General features: G+C 39.9%; 1 protein-coding gene across 2 annotated transcripts in view; it reads right to left on the bottom strand.

Annotated features, from left to right (window-relative positions):
- atp10b (ATPase phospholipid transporting 10B) overlaps nt 1-12117 on the bottom strand; it is a 19728-nt gene extending 7611 nt beyond the window's left edge. The window contains exons 1-10 of one of the 2 annotated variants that reach the window (XM_008420043.1): nt 6714-6799; nt 6227-6336; nt 5761-5965; nt 5436-5521; nt 5021-5127; nt 4451-4582; nt 4126-4253; nt 3734-3986; nt 2860-3056; nt 1895-2065 (exon numbers count right to left, since the gene is read on the bottom strand). In XM_008420043.1, the coding sequence (XP_008418265.1) occupies nt 1895-2065; nt 2860-3056; nt 3734-3986; nt 4126-4253; nt 4451-4582; nt 5021-5127; nt 5436-5521; nt 5761-5965; nt 6227-6330 (1383 nt within the window). In that variant the 5' untranslated portion in view covers nt 6331-6336; nt 6714-6799. Of the gene's footprint in view, nt 1-1894; nt 2066-2859; nt 3057-3733; nt 3987-4125; nt 4254-4450; nt 4583-5020; nt 5128-5435; nt 5522-5760; nt 5966-6226; nt 6337-6713; nt 6800-11588 lie in introns of those variants that run through there. The other variant, XM_008420042.2, reaches the window with a different exon arrangement.
- Between the last annotated feature and the right edge of the window lie 4129 nt (nt 12118-16246).

Here is a 16246-nt window from a genome sequence, read left to right as displayed (position 1 = left end):
TATATATAAAATTTAAAGGTTGAAAAACTCACTGCCTTTCGAATGTACTTTGACGCTTGTATTTTATTGCTGACACAAAATAACAAATATGATTTTCAAAACTGTTTCCAAATTTAAAAAGAAACATAAAAAGCAGGGAACGCATTTGTATCCAATCTCTGACAGTCAAGACACAGTAGAACCACCTTTCATAACAGTCACACCTGTAAATCATTTGGCGATCCCTCTGCCAGAATTCATATTTAATTTTTACCCAATCTTATCTTGTAAATACCTCATGATGACTCAGAATGGATGAAGAATGTCTGTGAACATTTCAGGGTTTGCCAGAAACCTGAGTTTTGTTCTCATCCGATCGTTGCTCTCTCCCCTATGGCTTGTGGTAAAGTGGAAATAGCTCTTATATGGCTTTTCTCCTAGAATGGCTTTCTCTGCCACTCTTCTGTAAGAGGCATATTTGTGGAGTGCACCTCTAGTGCTTGTCATGTTAGCAGATTGTTTGACCTGAGTAATGGATTTCCTCTGCAGCGATAGTGGATTAAGCAGTGCTCAGAGATATATTCAAATGTTCAGATATAATTTTATAACTAGCATCTCTAACAGCATTATTCCTGACCTGTCTGCTGTGTTACCTGAGCTCCATGATACTGTTTGTTCACTAATTTTCTCTAATTAACCCCTGATATCTTTATTGCCTGCTATATTTGTACCAAGATTACATTATACAACAGTGGACTTTATTATTTTGTTGACTTTTGAAGGAAATTAGCTTCACCGGACATAATTTAGGGGAATCAGCGATAAGTGAACTGCATATAAATGCACAACACATTGTAAAAAAAAAAAGCACAAACAAATTAAAACCCATGTAGGCCGTCTATTTTCTCTGCACATTAATTTTTTTAATCCATCACATAAATAATCAATAAATTCATTCAAGTCTGTGGTTGTAATATGACACAACGTAGAAAGGTTTCAGAGCTATTACAGTTTTTCTCAGTCACTTTGATGCATTTCCGGAACCATCCTCGACATTTGCGAATACTAAGTGAATGCAGAGTCCCTCACTTTCTTAAAATCCTTTGTTCGTCTCTGAAAAGTAAATATTCGTGTCAACGAACATGTCAGGTCCATCAGAATTTCAAGTCCTCATTTCATCGTTTGTGGATAAGACAGTCAAACTGTTTAGTTGTGTTGTTAATACGACAGTGTCAGTTTATGGATGTTCTGCTGTAAATTAAAGCTAAAACTTAACATGACAAATAATGTAATTTGTATTTGTGGGATATTTCTTAATGGGAAGATTCAGATTTACACCTTTACTGTTAGAATTGTAATTAGTTGATAGATCATGTCACTGTGAAGGAAAAGACAGCAATACAGAGATCCAAGAAAAACAATAAACAAAAGTAGAAATGGGAACATAGGACAATATGTGTGTCGATATGCTTGACATAATGTGAYAATATTTTGAATGTTAAGACTTATATGATGAACTTATGCTTAAATGTTGTGATGGTCGAGACAATTCAACAAAGATAATACATTTAAATCGACGTGACAAAAGCAACTGAAATTGTAGTAAAAAGCAGAGCTTTGTACATAATCACTTGCTTCACAGAAATTTTAAACAGCTTTTTTGATGTGCAGAAGAGACAGAATGACCTGAATAAGTAGTTTTAAGAATTAAAATTTTATTCTGAGAAATGAACCGAAGTGACTGAGAAAACCGTGATGCTTTTGCAAAGGGCTGTTACATCTGCTTTCCGTTCGACACGAGAAGACGGCACATTCGAATGGCCAGTTTTCAGTTTTTTTCTTGAAATTGCAGGATACTGATTGTTTAAAACAGAGATAAATTCATGGTTTTGCAGGTCAGTTGCAATAAACTCACCCTCTGAATGTGAGCATTTTCCGTTGAGACAACAACGGTGTTGCAAATGGCAAGAGCCAGGAAGAAGTCCATGTGAGGATCAAAACTTCTGTTGCCGTCTCTGTGGCCACCGCTGCTCTCTGCTCTGCTAATCTGCTGAAGCAGCTTCTGGTCTGGAATCACCTCAGTTTCCTGGAGGAGCAAAAGTTAATCAGTTTGCTAATTAAATACTGCCTGGGTGCTGATAAACCATGTCTCAGTTACATTAAGTTCTCCCAAAGCTGACGTAATAGACTCGGAGAAAGTTTTTCTCATTGAAACTTTCCACTCAGTCGTGTTTGACCATGGATAAGGCAGGCTTAAAAGGCTGAGGAGGCTGAGAAGAGGAAAGCAGCATTATTATATTTTTATTCATAGAGGCATTCTACTCTGCTGGAGACGCAGCGTGAGGAGGAGTAAAAATGGGTTCCATGCTGCGTTTTTCTGTCTCTGTATCTCCTCCCCTTTGCTCTGTAGATTAAAATAGATACAGAGAAACTATACTGTATGTCTAAACACCTATGACTAATCTATAGTGCACATTTACAGTTGATGTAACATTGGTAGTCTGTGCCAAATGGTACTCAGTGTGACCATATGTCCTGTCACAGACACAGGGGCAAAGCTGAGCAATAGCTGACACCGAGAAGCTTGACCATCTGCGGCAGGGACAGGGACCACGAGGCCCTTGACTCAGGGATGAGTCAGATTTGGGTAAACAGATTGACACTATGAGGTTTTCTTTGGGCAGATTTATATGCTGTGAAAGTTTGATATATATTCTTGCTGATTAAAAATGTGTGAATTTTAAATCCTAAAAATGCGCAAACGAGGTTGAAAAGTTGATGAGATGTCGTAGCCCAGTATGACGATGGATGTAATGTCGTGTCTTTGTGCTCCCCTGTCACACGACCTGTAATTTCATAATGAGCGTGTGGTCTTCATACCAGTGGACTGCTGAAGGCCACATCGCTGTGTGCATTCGCTGCCACCTCGCTTTTGCGCCTTCTGCCATGCTGTTGTGCGTCTGCCGGGCCGATGCCCTCAGCTTCCAAGGACCACCTGGTTCGTGGGAGTTGTTGATTCTGGTTGAAGATAACCTTCTCCTCAGACTCAGGCTCATCAATGACATCAAGGCGGATGGCTGGGAGGCAGCAGAGATTTTGTCAAATTAGCCTTGAACTACATTTAGTCATAACAGAGACATAAAACGTATATACATACACACACATATAGTTCTGTGCCTTCCCCTCCGCGCCTTTCCAACTCAGCTCCTTCAGACTAGCGGCAGCAGCGATGAGCTAACACCTGATAGAACTGCACATCTGCTGAGCTTATTTTACAAGCTACTTCTCACTCCAACATTCTTAAGAATGACTGTAAATGGCATAATGGAGGAGTATTGTTGTGGTGATGTGGGAAAGGCAGAGTGTCAGAAACAATAGGAGCATCTTGAAAAGACAGAAGCCAAATTCAAGGTGAAATTACAAAGTCTACTTTTTTAACCCTCTGACTGTCATGAAGACCCACTGGATAACACGTAAGCATTTTGAGCATAACAGTGAAGGGGTTAAGTTAAGTTTGATGTAAACAAAATTTTATAACAACTGGAGGTAACAGAGCTACTGAATTGTGCTATAAAATAGTAATATTTGCCTGGAAAATAACATTTGGATGTGCTTTGCGAAATTCTTTACTGAAATTTTCCTTCATCGAGCGACCATTTAGAATTCCCACAAACTTTAAAATTATCCTCCAGAAGAATTGTCCATAAAAAGCTGAGCAAGGAGCATCATCTTGGTTTCTTAAATGTCTCCTTACCGTTTTCTTTGTGTGGATACTCGGTTCCCATGACGGAGCATCGTCGGAACACCATCTTGTTCTCAGTGAGGGTGCCCGTCTTGTCTGAGAAGACGTATTCAATCTGCCCRAGGTCCTCCGTGATGTTCAGAGCCCTGCACTGGACCCGACTGTCCGTCTCCTCATCGTACAGATCGATGTCATTAGTAATGAAGAAGATTTGACCCACTTTTACCAATTCAATGGACACGTAGAGAGAAATGGGAATCAGGATCTGGGAGGAACGATGAGTGGAAAATAATGCAGAGAGGACAAAGTGGGAAAAAAAMCCAAAGTGGACAAGAACTAAAGAGTTAGCTTAATGAGTTTAAACTGAGTTGGAACAACGTATTTGAGTGATGTCTGTCTGACACCTGAAGAAGGATGATCATCGTGAAGAACATGTAGAAACTCTCAAGACTGGGAACGTCCAGGTGACCGTTGCTGTCAGGAACCAGGAAAGAGGGCACACCTGGCAGTGACTCCAACCACAAGTAGTGACCTGCATGGATGAAGACAGCTCCAATGACTTGCTCTCATCATCAAACAGACAGGAAACCTGGACTCCTCATCACATCCCTCCTGCTTTCTCTCTCTTTGTGAAGGATGAGTTTAGACATATGATCAAATTGAGCATGGTTTAATTCAAGAAGCTAACGTCACACASCGACTTCGCATTTAAGTGATGTGATTTATTACCAAAGGCTCCGATGAGGCACATGGCGAAGAGGAGAATGAGGCAGAAGAAGACRTCTACGTTTAGCTTCCGCTCCAGTTTGCTTCGCTTGTATCTCGACCCGTTGTTGTTGAGCATGGCCTTGGTTTCATGGCCTTGAMAATTTCAAAAGAAGGCAATTATTCAAACACTGATGAAAATCCTCATCATATCTTCAGGCTGATATTAGTACAGAAGTAAAAAAATAAGCAAGCTATTTAGATTTAAAAAAAATAAAAAATAAATAAGGAAGCAGTTTGAATAAAAAGAAACAATGCATTAACAGCTTTCATTAAATATATTATCCTGATACTTTTGCCTTTCTGTTAGGATTTGAATTAAAATATTTACATATTTTTGTATTTGTTTTGGTAATTTTGGCTTCGTCCTTGCATTAGCAGCAAGCATCAAACTTACGTCGGCACATTTAGCAAAGCTTAACACACGGATTAAATAAACTGAATCTCAGTGAAGTCAAGGTACAAAACCAAACATGCATCATTTGTCCTGTTGAAAAATTGAAGGCCAAGGCAATCAGCAAGTTGCGAAATTACCTGCATACACCACAAAGCCAACAGCGTGATTCGTGTTTCTCACTGTGCAGCCTCGCAGCAGCAAACTCTCAATGCTGGCGCCCACCTTGTCTTTATCAGGTTTCTCTCTGCAGCGAGGGAAAGTGACAATCGTTTTTACTGTCAGACCTTGTTAGATATTCATTATTGCTGACATGTTCCCCATTAGAGCTCCCCTGCTTTATGTCTGTAAATGAACAGCCTGAGCTGACCGCCTGTAGGAGCTGTGGTGCCCGGGAAAATCGATTATGGTCTATTACCGCCCCAATGAYGTGTCGGCTATTATTGAGAAGTCCAGTGAGTGGGTCGGAATTAGTTTTCATGCTTCTTGGTAAGGTTCGGAAGAATAGCTTCTTTTTTTTTTAAATCTACGCCAAATGTGCATTTTAATACTCACACGAAACACTTGAAATGATTCAGATTGTTGTTGGGCCTTTCACACACCACAGCCGAATTGAAGCTCTCCGGTTCAAATCCAAGATTCTGRAAAATAAAACACAATACAACCTTGTTTCTGTACGAATATATACCTTTTATTTTCAGCTCACCAAAACTTGAACAACAACACAATTACATCTGAATCCTTCTGCCTGCAATCCAAATGTAAGCTCTAATGTATGTGGACTGACTGGTATGTTTTTTGACTTTTGTTTCCCTCTTTGACATTTAACAAGAGAAGCAATGAGTAAGTAATGTCAGAACGAGTCAGCAATATTTCTCACCGCTGCCCAAAGTCCAGAAACAACTGTCCTCTGCTTCAGGTTGGTTTCCCCGTCCAGGTTGGCCGTCTCTATGTGGCAAACGCCGTTAGGGTCGGATGAATAGAGGAGGAGCAGGTCTGCTGGGACGATCTCATTGGAAACTACCCGCACAAAATCTCCCACTCGCACGTCCTTCCAGCGTCTCTCCACATATTGCTTCTCCCTCCTATAGTCAGAGAAGTCACAGTCATGTTTAATAAATTAGAATATACGTCCTGATGGCTCTCGTTTGTCAAATTAAAAGTGCCTTTTGAAAAGAAATAACCTTCAAGCAAAAATAACCTTTAAAATTTGGGCATTAAGCCCACATTTGGGTTTCTAAAAATTGTTTTTGTAGAGGGGTGAAAAACGAGTTCTTAGTAAATTTAAAATGATAATAAAATAGGCACACCTCTAGTTCATACTCACCTGGTGACATTGTTATTACCTGCACAGCAGTGACGTGCGGTGAGGTTCATTGCTGGTGAGGCACTGACTTATGACTTGGACACCATCCATGTTATTGGACCTACGGAAATTTCGCGCATGCATACAACGCTGGGGGGCAAAAAGATTAATCTTTTACCTATCATCCATAGCCGCGTTAACTCTGTGAAACTTAAAAATGTAGGTATTAATTTCGTGCTATGATCCACAGCAAAGTGATCTGTATTCGCCCGCCAAGCTGCGCAGACTCGTTGCCATAGCAACTGACAACAATGCCACTTCATGTTTTAGGATTTAACACCAAAAAACATTCAAGAATTTTGCACACAGAACAGAACATTTAGTTTGTTGCTGTAGTACGTTTTAGGCTTAATGTTTTATTAATAAATAACTGCTGTGGTAGATACCGCTTCTACTTTACTGAATTATTTAAACATAAACTGTAGCCCACAAAACGCACATTTCATTAAAGAACTAAATAAAAAGACCTTATTGCTGTCTTTCCTTTACATATCAATGAAATCCATGCACCGCTAATTCTGCACAAAAATATCCGTTCATCCAAAGCCAAGTCTATCCTCGGCATGTCTTTTCTACTCCGTTTGAGAATCATCAAACTGTCTTGAAGTAAAACTTTCAGCTCCGGTGTTGGTCTTCCTTTAGTTATCATCTCCTGCTTCAATTGAAAATCCAATTTAGAAAACTGTTTAAGTGTAGAAATGTAGTCTTTCGTGTTGACGTCGGAAGAGAGAAGAAAACAAATATATCGCTGTACTTTACTTATTTACTGTGTGGCTAGCTCTATGCCTAGCTCACTGTGTCTTACTCTGCAGTTGTGCAGTCACAATATCTGGGAACATGATCGCCCCCAGCGGTGAGGCAAGAGAACTGCCTGCCTCACCTCGAGTCTGATCTCTGCCGCTTCTTATCGCACAAACACAAAACACGATACACACACAGTTAGTGACAAAAAACACTATACATTATATACATAAGCGAAATTATGGAAAATCAGTCCATATATTAAATGTTTCTTAGGCATTTTATTGCCGGTGTTACGTCAATCCGCGTTTCCCCATCAGATACGGTTCCCCCTGCGTCTTCTTGCCGCTCCGCCCCGCCCACGCGGCAAAATACGCGCGTGCTCGTGCTGAGCACTGAGGAAGCACGCGCGTAGGGAACTACGGACACCGTGAAAGCTCAAACAACATGTTTCGGCAAAGTTGTCACTTTCTTCACGTTTTTACGGGAAACAAATAGTAATTAATATCAATAGTATTTTGCMGCATGGGCGGGGCGGAGCGGTAAGGAGACGCAGGGGGAACCGTATGTGATGGGGAAGCGCGGATTGACGTAACACCGCGTACAGACAGGATGAACATGCTGTCAGCCAGTGCAGTTAGCGAGAGGTTGCGCAATCGCAGGTGAGGCTCAGCTGGCGGATTGACGTAACACCAGCTTCGCTTCTGAGGATTTGAATGGGAAAATGCGAAAATCCAGCGATTTTGAAGAAAAACTAATCAAAATTGGTTAAGCTAAGTAAAAAATAGATACTTTATAGTACAAAATCACAGAGTGAAAATAGCAATATAAATGATATAATATTATATATTATTTTTCCATGATGACAGGTGAGGCTCTGCCTCCCCTGACCGCACGTCACTGCTGCACAGTGAGGGTGACTAATCATAATGACTTAGCAAAATCATGTAGATATTAAATAATTGTAGGAAAGTTCAGTGGTACTACTGGTACAGTCAGAAACATGAAGGACTGTATAGTTTGTTCAAATTATTTTCTAACCTAATTTGCTATCAAAAATACATTTAAAAATGAGCAATGAAACAAAGCAACATTAACCGTAAAGAGGAAATGGTAATTTTGGATCAGCCGATAAATCTGCTGTGTGTTTGAAGGAGAGAACAGAAAGAAAAGACGTTTCGTGAATGAACTTTTCTGAACTTTGTGAACTGAAACAGTTTCAAGATTTCAAGGAGTGTTTTGCAGTATGGTTAAAAAACCAGCACATCAAGCTGACTGAGCACCGGCAACAGAACGTTGAAAGTATGTTGCCCTGCATGTAGAACCTGATGGGCTAGTTACCACTCAACAACACGCCTCACTCCCAACAAAGCCAGGAGGGGAGCCAGCTGTATTTTTAGGATGTCACATTTGTCACCTTGCATACGTTACTGTACTTTCAAAAATGTCTTTTGTGCGTCAGACAATCTGAGCTTAGATATGAATTGCATGCGCTCCCACTTTGTTTTTACTGCTTTGCAAATGTCTGGAGTTCTTTCTAATGCGCTTTTCATATATTTTTTTTATGAGAAAAAAATATGAATTTTTTCTTCAACACTCTTAACTCCAGCCTAAGATGCAGGCAGGTCAAAAAGCTACTAAACTCAAGAGTTTCAGCAATGTTATGGTTAGTCATGGCAGGAAACTGAGCAAAGAACAAATTTTAAAAGGTAGCAGGAGAATATCAACAGAAGCCAACACAATTATTTCTTTACCTTTTTCTCTTTATCTCAGCACGCATAACCCAATATACTGTCAGGACAAGGATGAATATTAATAAAAAAATAAGCCTAAACCATACAAATACTTAGACAGACATTCAGAAACCACAAAATTAAATAATCCTAGTCAAGGAGACTACAAAAAGTATATGTAAGTGGAAATAAAATATAAGGAAGTTAGGGTTAGCTTTGACTTTACTAAGATTATTATTATATTGAGCGACATTTTAAAACATTAAAACGAGAGGAATTTCTTTGAGTTCAAATCTACGGTCACTGTATTTTGGATGAAGGATGCCAACAGGGAAAGTGGAAGTTTTCACTTACTCCAATCATAAAAATCCAACATGGCTGCCATGTCTTCCACACAGAGTGTTAGTTGTGGTGATAAACTGTTTGTATCACATAAAATCTTATCACAATCTCTCACAGGTTCTTTGGTGTTTAAATAGATAAAATTAGTGCTGAGGTTATATTTCAAATACCATCAAATTCTGCATGGCAGTAATACACAGATCTGTTGTTATCTATGATGACACTCTTTCTAAAACTTACAAAGAGTGATTACGTCATTGTAATGAAAGAAAATAAATAAAAAGTGAGGTAATTGTTGGTTTATCACATCATTTTGACATTCAGAAATGACATCAAAAACATATTGTTTTTCTTTTCTGATATAGTGCTGCTTTAAATAAAATACAAAATATAATTTGCAGTTAGCTTGTAGAGCTAACATAATTAGYTCATCAGAGCACACAGCAGATARCAGGTCCCACTGGTTTTCCAACTGGAACACAGTTAAGTGGGTTTGATGTTATTTCCAGATCCCGGGTTCAACTTCAGAGTAAATAAATGACCACTAGAAGTATGTTGTGTTTGAAGCAAAATCATTTTTGCTTGAACAATTCATCTTTTCAACTGTGGCTTGCTCATCACAGTTAATCAGTTATTCTGTTTACCCCTTGAATAATTTAAACCACGATTTCTTTTAAGTAGCACTAAAGGTAATCCAAATACCAGAGTTAGAGAATAATAAATCACGTTTYGTATGAATAACTCAGCATTTTGGGACATTGTGCTTGTCGGCTTACTTAAGAAACARAAAACATCAAGGYTGCTTTAAGATCTGAACACAAAGTCTGAAGCCTTTGCCTGAGGTTAAATTAGCTGAACTCCACACAGACTGCAGACAAGATAACATCTGGGTGAGTCAGCAGATGACACTGGGATGATTTTGTGTAAAGCAAAAAAAAAAAAAAAACATTTTAAGAAATTTTTCTCTGCAAAGTGAGTTCATATATCAAATTAGTGAAAGTTTCAGAATGAACTTTAACTTGAGAAATGATTTTAAAACTAAAGGAATTTGTGTATCTGGTTTCTTTGGGGGAAACTATGTGTTAACTTTCAGTCTATGTGCAAATGTACTCTTTCAAACAACACTGAATACAACAAAATGCTTGTAAGGTGGAGGTGGTAATTGGTTATGAAGGTCCTCTACGTGCAGGCAGTTAAGCACTAGCACAGAAAACAATAGCATTTAGCAGCACTATTAAGAGCTGCCGTGCCTAAGCACCACTTGACTGACAAGGGTTTCAGATGGGAAAAAAATAGTATTTGATGACCCATAGGATAAAACATTTCATGCTTCACCTAAAACTATTCAAACAACAATGAGAAAAAAACTACTTGATGGGAAACAGATGGGAATTGGGGCCAAATTTCTATCGTCTGACTGCATTCCACGCGAGGATCTACAGTCAAAGATGACTAGGCTAAACGAATGACTTYTAGTCTGGTTTCTATATGTTATACATGAAAAGATGTGAAAATCCTGAGTTGCTTGAGGAAACATTTATATATACAGCTCTTTACGATGGAAGTTTAGGMGTTCCAGTAAACTCAAAGGACCCTAGTGGACCTGATCAAGCTAATTATTTGATTGCACAAGTGTCAGAATCAACTCTGCATGAAATCTGCCGTCTTTTCTGCATGAACTGGATGAAATCATCTGTGTTTTCTCTCRTCTAAAGCTTTTCAAGCTATTTGATAGCTTTCTGCACCCAGCATAAAAAGTAAGAAAATGTAGTTTGGGTTCATTTTGATGTTTCTTGTATCATTTTTTCTTGATTTCCTTAATTTTTATTTCACCCCAGATGGTGACACATTTGTAAGGAAAATGTATKTGTAGGAATTTCCATGCAGATACGTTGAGATTAGATTTTAGAGCCAGTGRGAATCCTGTAACCACACTTCTTAGGACCATACTTTATCCTCCATGATGGAGGATTCTGGAAATTCTCCAGAATTTTGTCGTGGATTTCCCCACTGAAAACATCTTAGGAGGGCTGCTCACTCGTGACCAACACAATCGTAATGACTTGAAACAAATGCTAGCACAACAGTGAGATGTCAACAATGTTGCAAGAAAAAATATCAACCGAAACAAATGTCCAGGATTAGTTTATAATCATTCAGTGGATCAGTCCTTCTCTTCTTGCACTGTCTAGTTCACAGCATAAAAAAAGGTGTGAGAATGTCTACCATCCTTTGTGAATCTCCTTTTCACCAGCCATTCAAAAATAGAAAACAGCTAACCTTACTGTCTCTGCTTACGTAACACTCAGATGAGGATTTCATCAAACATGCTCACTGTGATGGCGCGAAACGTTGTATAATCTCCCACGCATTCTCTATTTTTAAGTCGAAAATTCCCAAAGGTGTGCTGAGACACAGAGGCGATGAAATTCACAGATGCAGACATACAGGGAATCAGAAACAGATGTGCTGATGTGGTTTACACCTGCCACATCATGCATGAGCGTTCAGAACACGAGAACGTACCTGCTATAGATAAAACACGGCGTGTTGTTGACCTTCCTGTCCGACTGGTACCTCCTGAAGTCCTCCCAACCGTCCTTCAGGGCCGTCAGCAACATTATGACACAGATGGGGATCAGGGCCACCTCAGGCTGGAACGCGTTCACCACGGGGATGAAGTTCAGGATGGCTAAGCCCACAAAGTAGAGGTTTGCCAAGCGGTGAAACTGCTCATAAAGGTTCATGGGAAGGAAGAGCAGCAGCGAGTACTTTGTGGTTTTGATGGCGTTAGAAAGGAAGAAGCGATTGGGTTGCTTCACCTTCTCCAGTCCCTCGTAGGGCAGATTGGACACTAAACTGCGGAGTTCCCTCTCCCGCGCCCTCTGACCTTGCAGAGCATCCCTCACCAGGGCCAGAGGGCTCCTCCACGTCATGATTGGACCGTCGCTTTTGTTTCCTTTCCTCACCAAAGTTCCATTTCCACAGACGTTGAAGGGCTTTCACCTCAGAGCCATCGTCTCCCTCGGTGGTTCACTGTCAGTGAGTGAGGCCTGAGTTGAAACAAGTGACAACATACCTTTCCTAGGACCGCCCCCTTCGCAGTGACAGGTGTGTTTGCATTCCTTACTCTGGAGAGGCAAGATGAATGAACTGAGAGAAAAAAATACGTGCTGAAGAGACTCAGCTGATTTTCACCAAAATTCTTTACATTGTAAAAAGTTGAGTCAGTACTTCATCTACGTGTTTTCTTCACCATAACGGTGACTATTAAAAATAAATAAATAATCCATTAAACATTAAACAACTAAAACTGATGATGTGGCAGAAAAATCCATCTGATCGAGGAGAATTTCCCCAAAATGATCTGCTAGATCATTAAACCAGAACTGCTGAACCTCAGGAGAATTGAGTTGACAAGTTTAACAGTGAGCAAACAGCTCAATGTTTGTATAAAGATCTCTATACATCAATTGCAGATAGTGGTAAAACATGGGTTTCACAGTGCATTGCAAAAATATTCACATTTTGCCATGGTACAATCACAAACTGTGACATATTTTATGGAGATTCTAGGAAAACTTAACAAACACAGCAAACAGATCAGAGATCCAGTTTAAAGTTGGGTTCAATCCAATTGAGAATTTGCTGTAAAATGCTCTTTATTCTTAAATCTAACTGAGCTTAAACTATCTTGCCAAGAAGAGACGAAAAACTGTAGTTTCTAGCCAGTAGAGACAAACCCCAAAAGGCCCGCAGCTGTCCCTGCAGCGAAAGGTGATTCTAGAAAGTATCACCTTTCAGGTGTAGTTAACAAAAATACACCACACTCTACAGATCTTTGGTGTAAAAGAAAAATCTTGAAAGACATTAATTCATCTTCACATATTTGCACAACTTTGTGTTGGTTTGTCTCATGAAATCACAGTGGATTCTTTTGAAACTCCTGCATTTCAGTGTGAACGTTGACCAGTCTAATTTGTTCTTGGAGAKCCTTWAAGTCATTTTAACAGAGAAGAATGTGAGCATGTGCATAATTGTTTAAACTGAATGAAAAAACTGGACTAACTGCAGCATTTATTGCCTTTGTTAGGGACTCTGAAGGCCACCGACGAGGCTGCTTCTTGCGCAGATGGCATGCATGTAGGAAGCTTTCCATTTCCTCATGTTGACGCAAGTTGTCTTTTCCAAACCTGCCTGCCAAGTCTCTCTGATAAAWGCCCGATTTATTCCAGACCACTTGTTCATTGCTAGAATCTCAACAAATCTGCAGTGAAGAAGTCAAATCCAGATGTAGTTTGACGYGGATGGAMTTAGGGGGTCTCAAAATTTTTWAATACCAAGCACAAACCAGAATACGATCTCGTATTTACCGTAAAAGACACATCATGTTTTTCCGTCTGCGAACACATGACACAATAGGCTCCCTCCCTCTCAGCCAGCCTAACGTGTTTTTCCATCACATATGTCTGTGGCCGGGGAGTGGCGTGACGCGACTGTGTCAGACTCACCCTCTCACCAGTCCCAGTCAGCGCTGGATGGCTTTGGGCTTAGTCGGCTAGCCAACTTTACAGAGCTCAGCTGCGACTCCACACACAGACGCACGCACGCACACACACACACACACACACACACACACACACACACACACACACACACGCACACACGCACACACACGTGGCTCCACAGAGCAGAGGTCTGTGCATGGCTAATTACGCCAGTGACATGGAAAGACTACAAAGCAGGAAGCATCTGCCTCCCCTCCTATTCTCACATGTCAACACTAAAGCCCTTTTTGAAAAGAGGAAAAAGGAAAGAAAAGGCCAATTTGGTACAAACCATCTGTCTGCTGAGGTAGCGCATCTGTTATGTGGCTGTGCAGAGCGTTTTTTTGGGAAAATGTTTTACCGGTGCATGAAGGAACAAGGTTACACATCTTGATACATCAGTTTTTTACATCAGTTTGCCTCCAAAGGTCCGTTGCACTTAGTCTACTTATTCCCAGAGGCGTCTTGCACACATAACAGCCAACATGAGCCACCCTCCACCACAATCTTCTGCATATTTAGCTTYATTTTCTTGCATCTAACTCTTCTCAAAACTATCGTGACTATCTCTAAATCTTCAGCTGTTACTTCTGTGTAGCYTGTTTTTTTTTTCTTGTTTTTTTTGTAAAACGCTCTTCTTTTGAATCTCATTGTGTTCTTTTCTTTCTGAAATCAAACAGCAGCTGCACATTATTTCCTGCTAGGACAAAATCTCTTTTGAAATATTAAATATTCTGTGTTTTGCACCATCAAATATTCACCAGCCTCCATTTATGTGTTCAGACTTTGGCGCAGAGAGCACACTTCTCGGATGGATGCATTTTCTTTCTTTCTGTCTTGTGCTTTATTTTCCTTCTCTTTTTTTTTTCCCCCGTCGCAGGCACTGTGGTCCCTCACAGCCAGAGGGCCTCAGTTGAGTCCAAAGTGTGCCTCCACAGCCATGGCTCTCTGCGTTGWTGTCCCCTGAGGCCAGGTGTTGAGCTCGGGCCTCCTCAGACCCCAGCCTGCACCGGACCACCGCTGCAGCCTCTCGCTCCGGCTCCTCTGCCCCTCCATCCATTATGCAGCCAGCAGCACCCAGCTGCAGAGCTTTGCTCCTCAGCTCGTCCCTGCCCTTGCCCTCCGCCGCTTGCCTGCTCCGTCCCCGTGTCGGGTTCGGTTGTTCGCTCGGCTCATTCAGACGTTCAATCGGCCACAAGCCCGCCAGCGATCAGCCTCACATTCACACACAGGAAGGACATAAAACCACCACCAGTGGCGCTCCTCTGTTGAAGTGATAGACTTAACTGAGTTTTAATTCAATTTAGATACATCTTCGTAATTGCTGACAGTTATTACACAAGATATTTACAGTCATTATGAAATATTACAATTAGAATTTACATAAACTTTGTACAAAATATGCCTGACTTCAATGCCTGGATAGTAAGGGGAGGGATCCTGGTTATGTTGTTTCAGGAGCGTGAGACATTGACCCAAAAGTCAGTGGTGTCTGGAAGTGCTTTAGTTTCAGCAAGTAGATGCTTTCAGAGTCCATTAAAAAGAAAAGGAAAAAAAACAAAAAACAAAACAAAACAAAACAAGAGACAGAGAGAGAAAGAGAGAAAAGTCCCAAAAGTATAGTCAGCAAAGTTGTGAATTGTGTTTCATTTCTTCTTAAGCTGAGATTTTTTTTTCCTTTCTTTTTCTTTTTGACTAAATGGAACATTTGAGCTGTAATTCAACTGCAGAAAACAACAACAAAGACCCATTTAAATAGAATAAATTCATATTTACACAATAAAGTGAGTATTGATTTATAAAAATGAATCATCTTTTTCATTAAATATGTTATCTACAGTATTTTTTTTAAGAATTATTATTTTTTTCTGGAAACAGAAACCTAATCACAATGAAATGCATCTTACTCCTATCATTCAGTTCCTACTCGTAACGATGGTTGTGGATTGCCATATTTATGCAGCGATGAAGCTCGCTCCATCAGGAAAGTTCTTTACGCCAGCGCGCGTTAAATTAAAGCCATTCTCTGCACGATGGAGGGAAAAAATTATAATTTGAAAAAAATCAATCAATTAAACGTTTTTGGAAAGGAAAATTAAACCTCACAGATAAATGGAAGGGAATCTGTCAGCACAGAAAAAAGTAACATAAACCTTAGCAAAAGCATCAACTTCCCCAGATCTGCTCTTTCTTTGATCATTAAAGCTCCAAAGATAAGACTGCCCCCTGCTGTTCACCTGTTGCAATCCAGGTGGCCTGTGCTAAGTTAACTGCAAGAAACCTTCAACTAGTACAACTAAAAATACTGTCATTCCTCATCATAGTTGAGATGGAAACAAAACCCAAAATAAGCATGCTTTCTTTTTTTTAAAAAGGATGTTTCTGATATACAGTAAATATAGGAAAATAGACTATCAAGGATGACCTCCTTTTAAATCATTTATAAAGCTTTTCCTGGATGCAGACAGCTCGGCTACGAAGTAAATAGATACTAAACAAAAGAAATCCTTAAAGTATATGCAAACACAAGCATAAATATTTTGATCCACAGAGATAGTAAGCTACGAATGACAAATATTAGTGATATATTGAAATTCTGGAACAGGCACCTTTTCTGTCTCTCTCATTTTTTTAAAT

This window comes from Poecilia reticulata, linkage group LG10 (genome assembly GCF_000633615.1).
Source record: "Poecilia reticulata strain Guanapo linkage group LG10, Guppy_female_1.0+MT, whole genome shotgun sequence".
NCBI classification, from domain to species: domain Eukaryota; kingdom Metazoa; phylum Chordata; class Actinopteri; order Cyprinodontiformes; family Poeciliidae; genus Poecilia; species Poecilia reticulata.
This window is presented reverse-complemented; position numbering and strand designations above follow the sequence as displayed.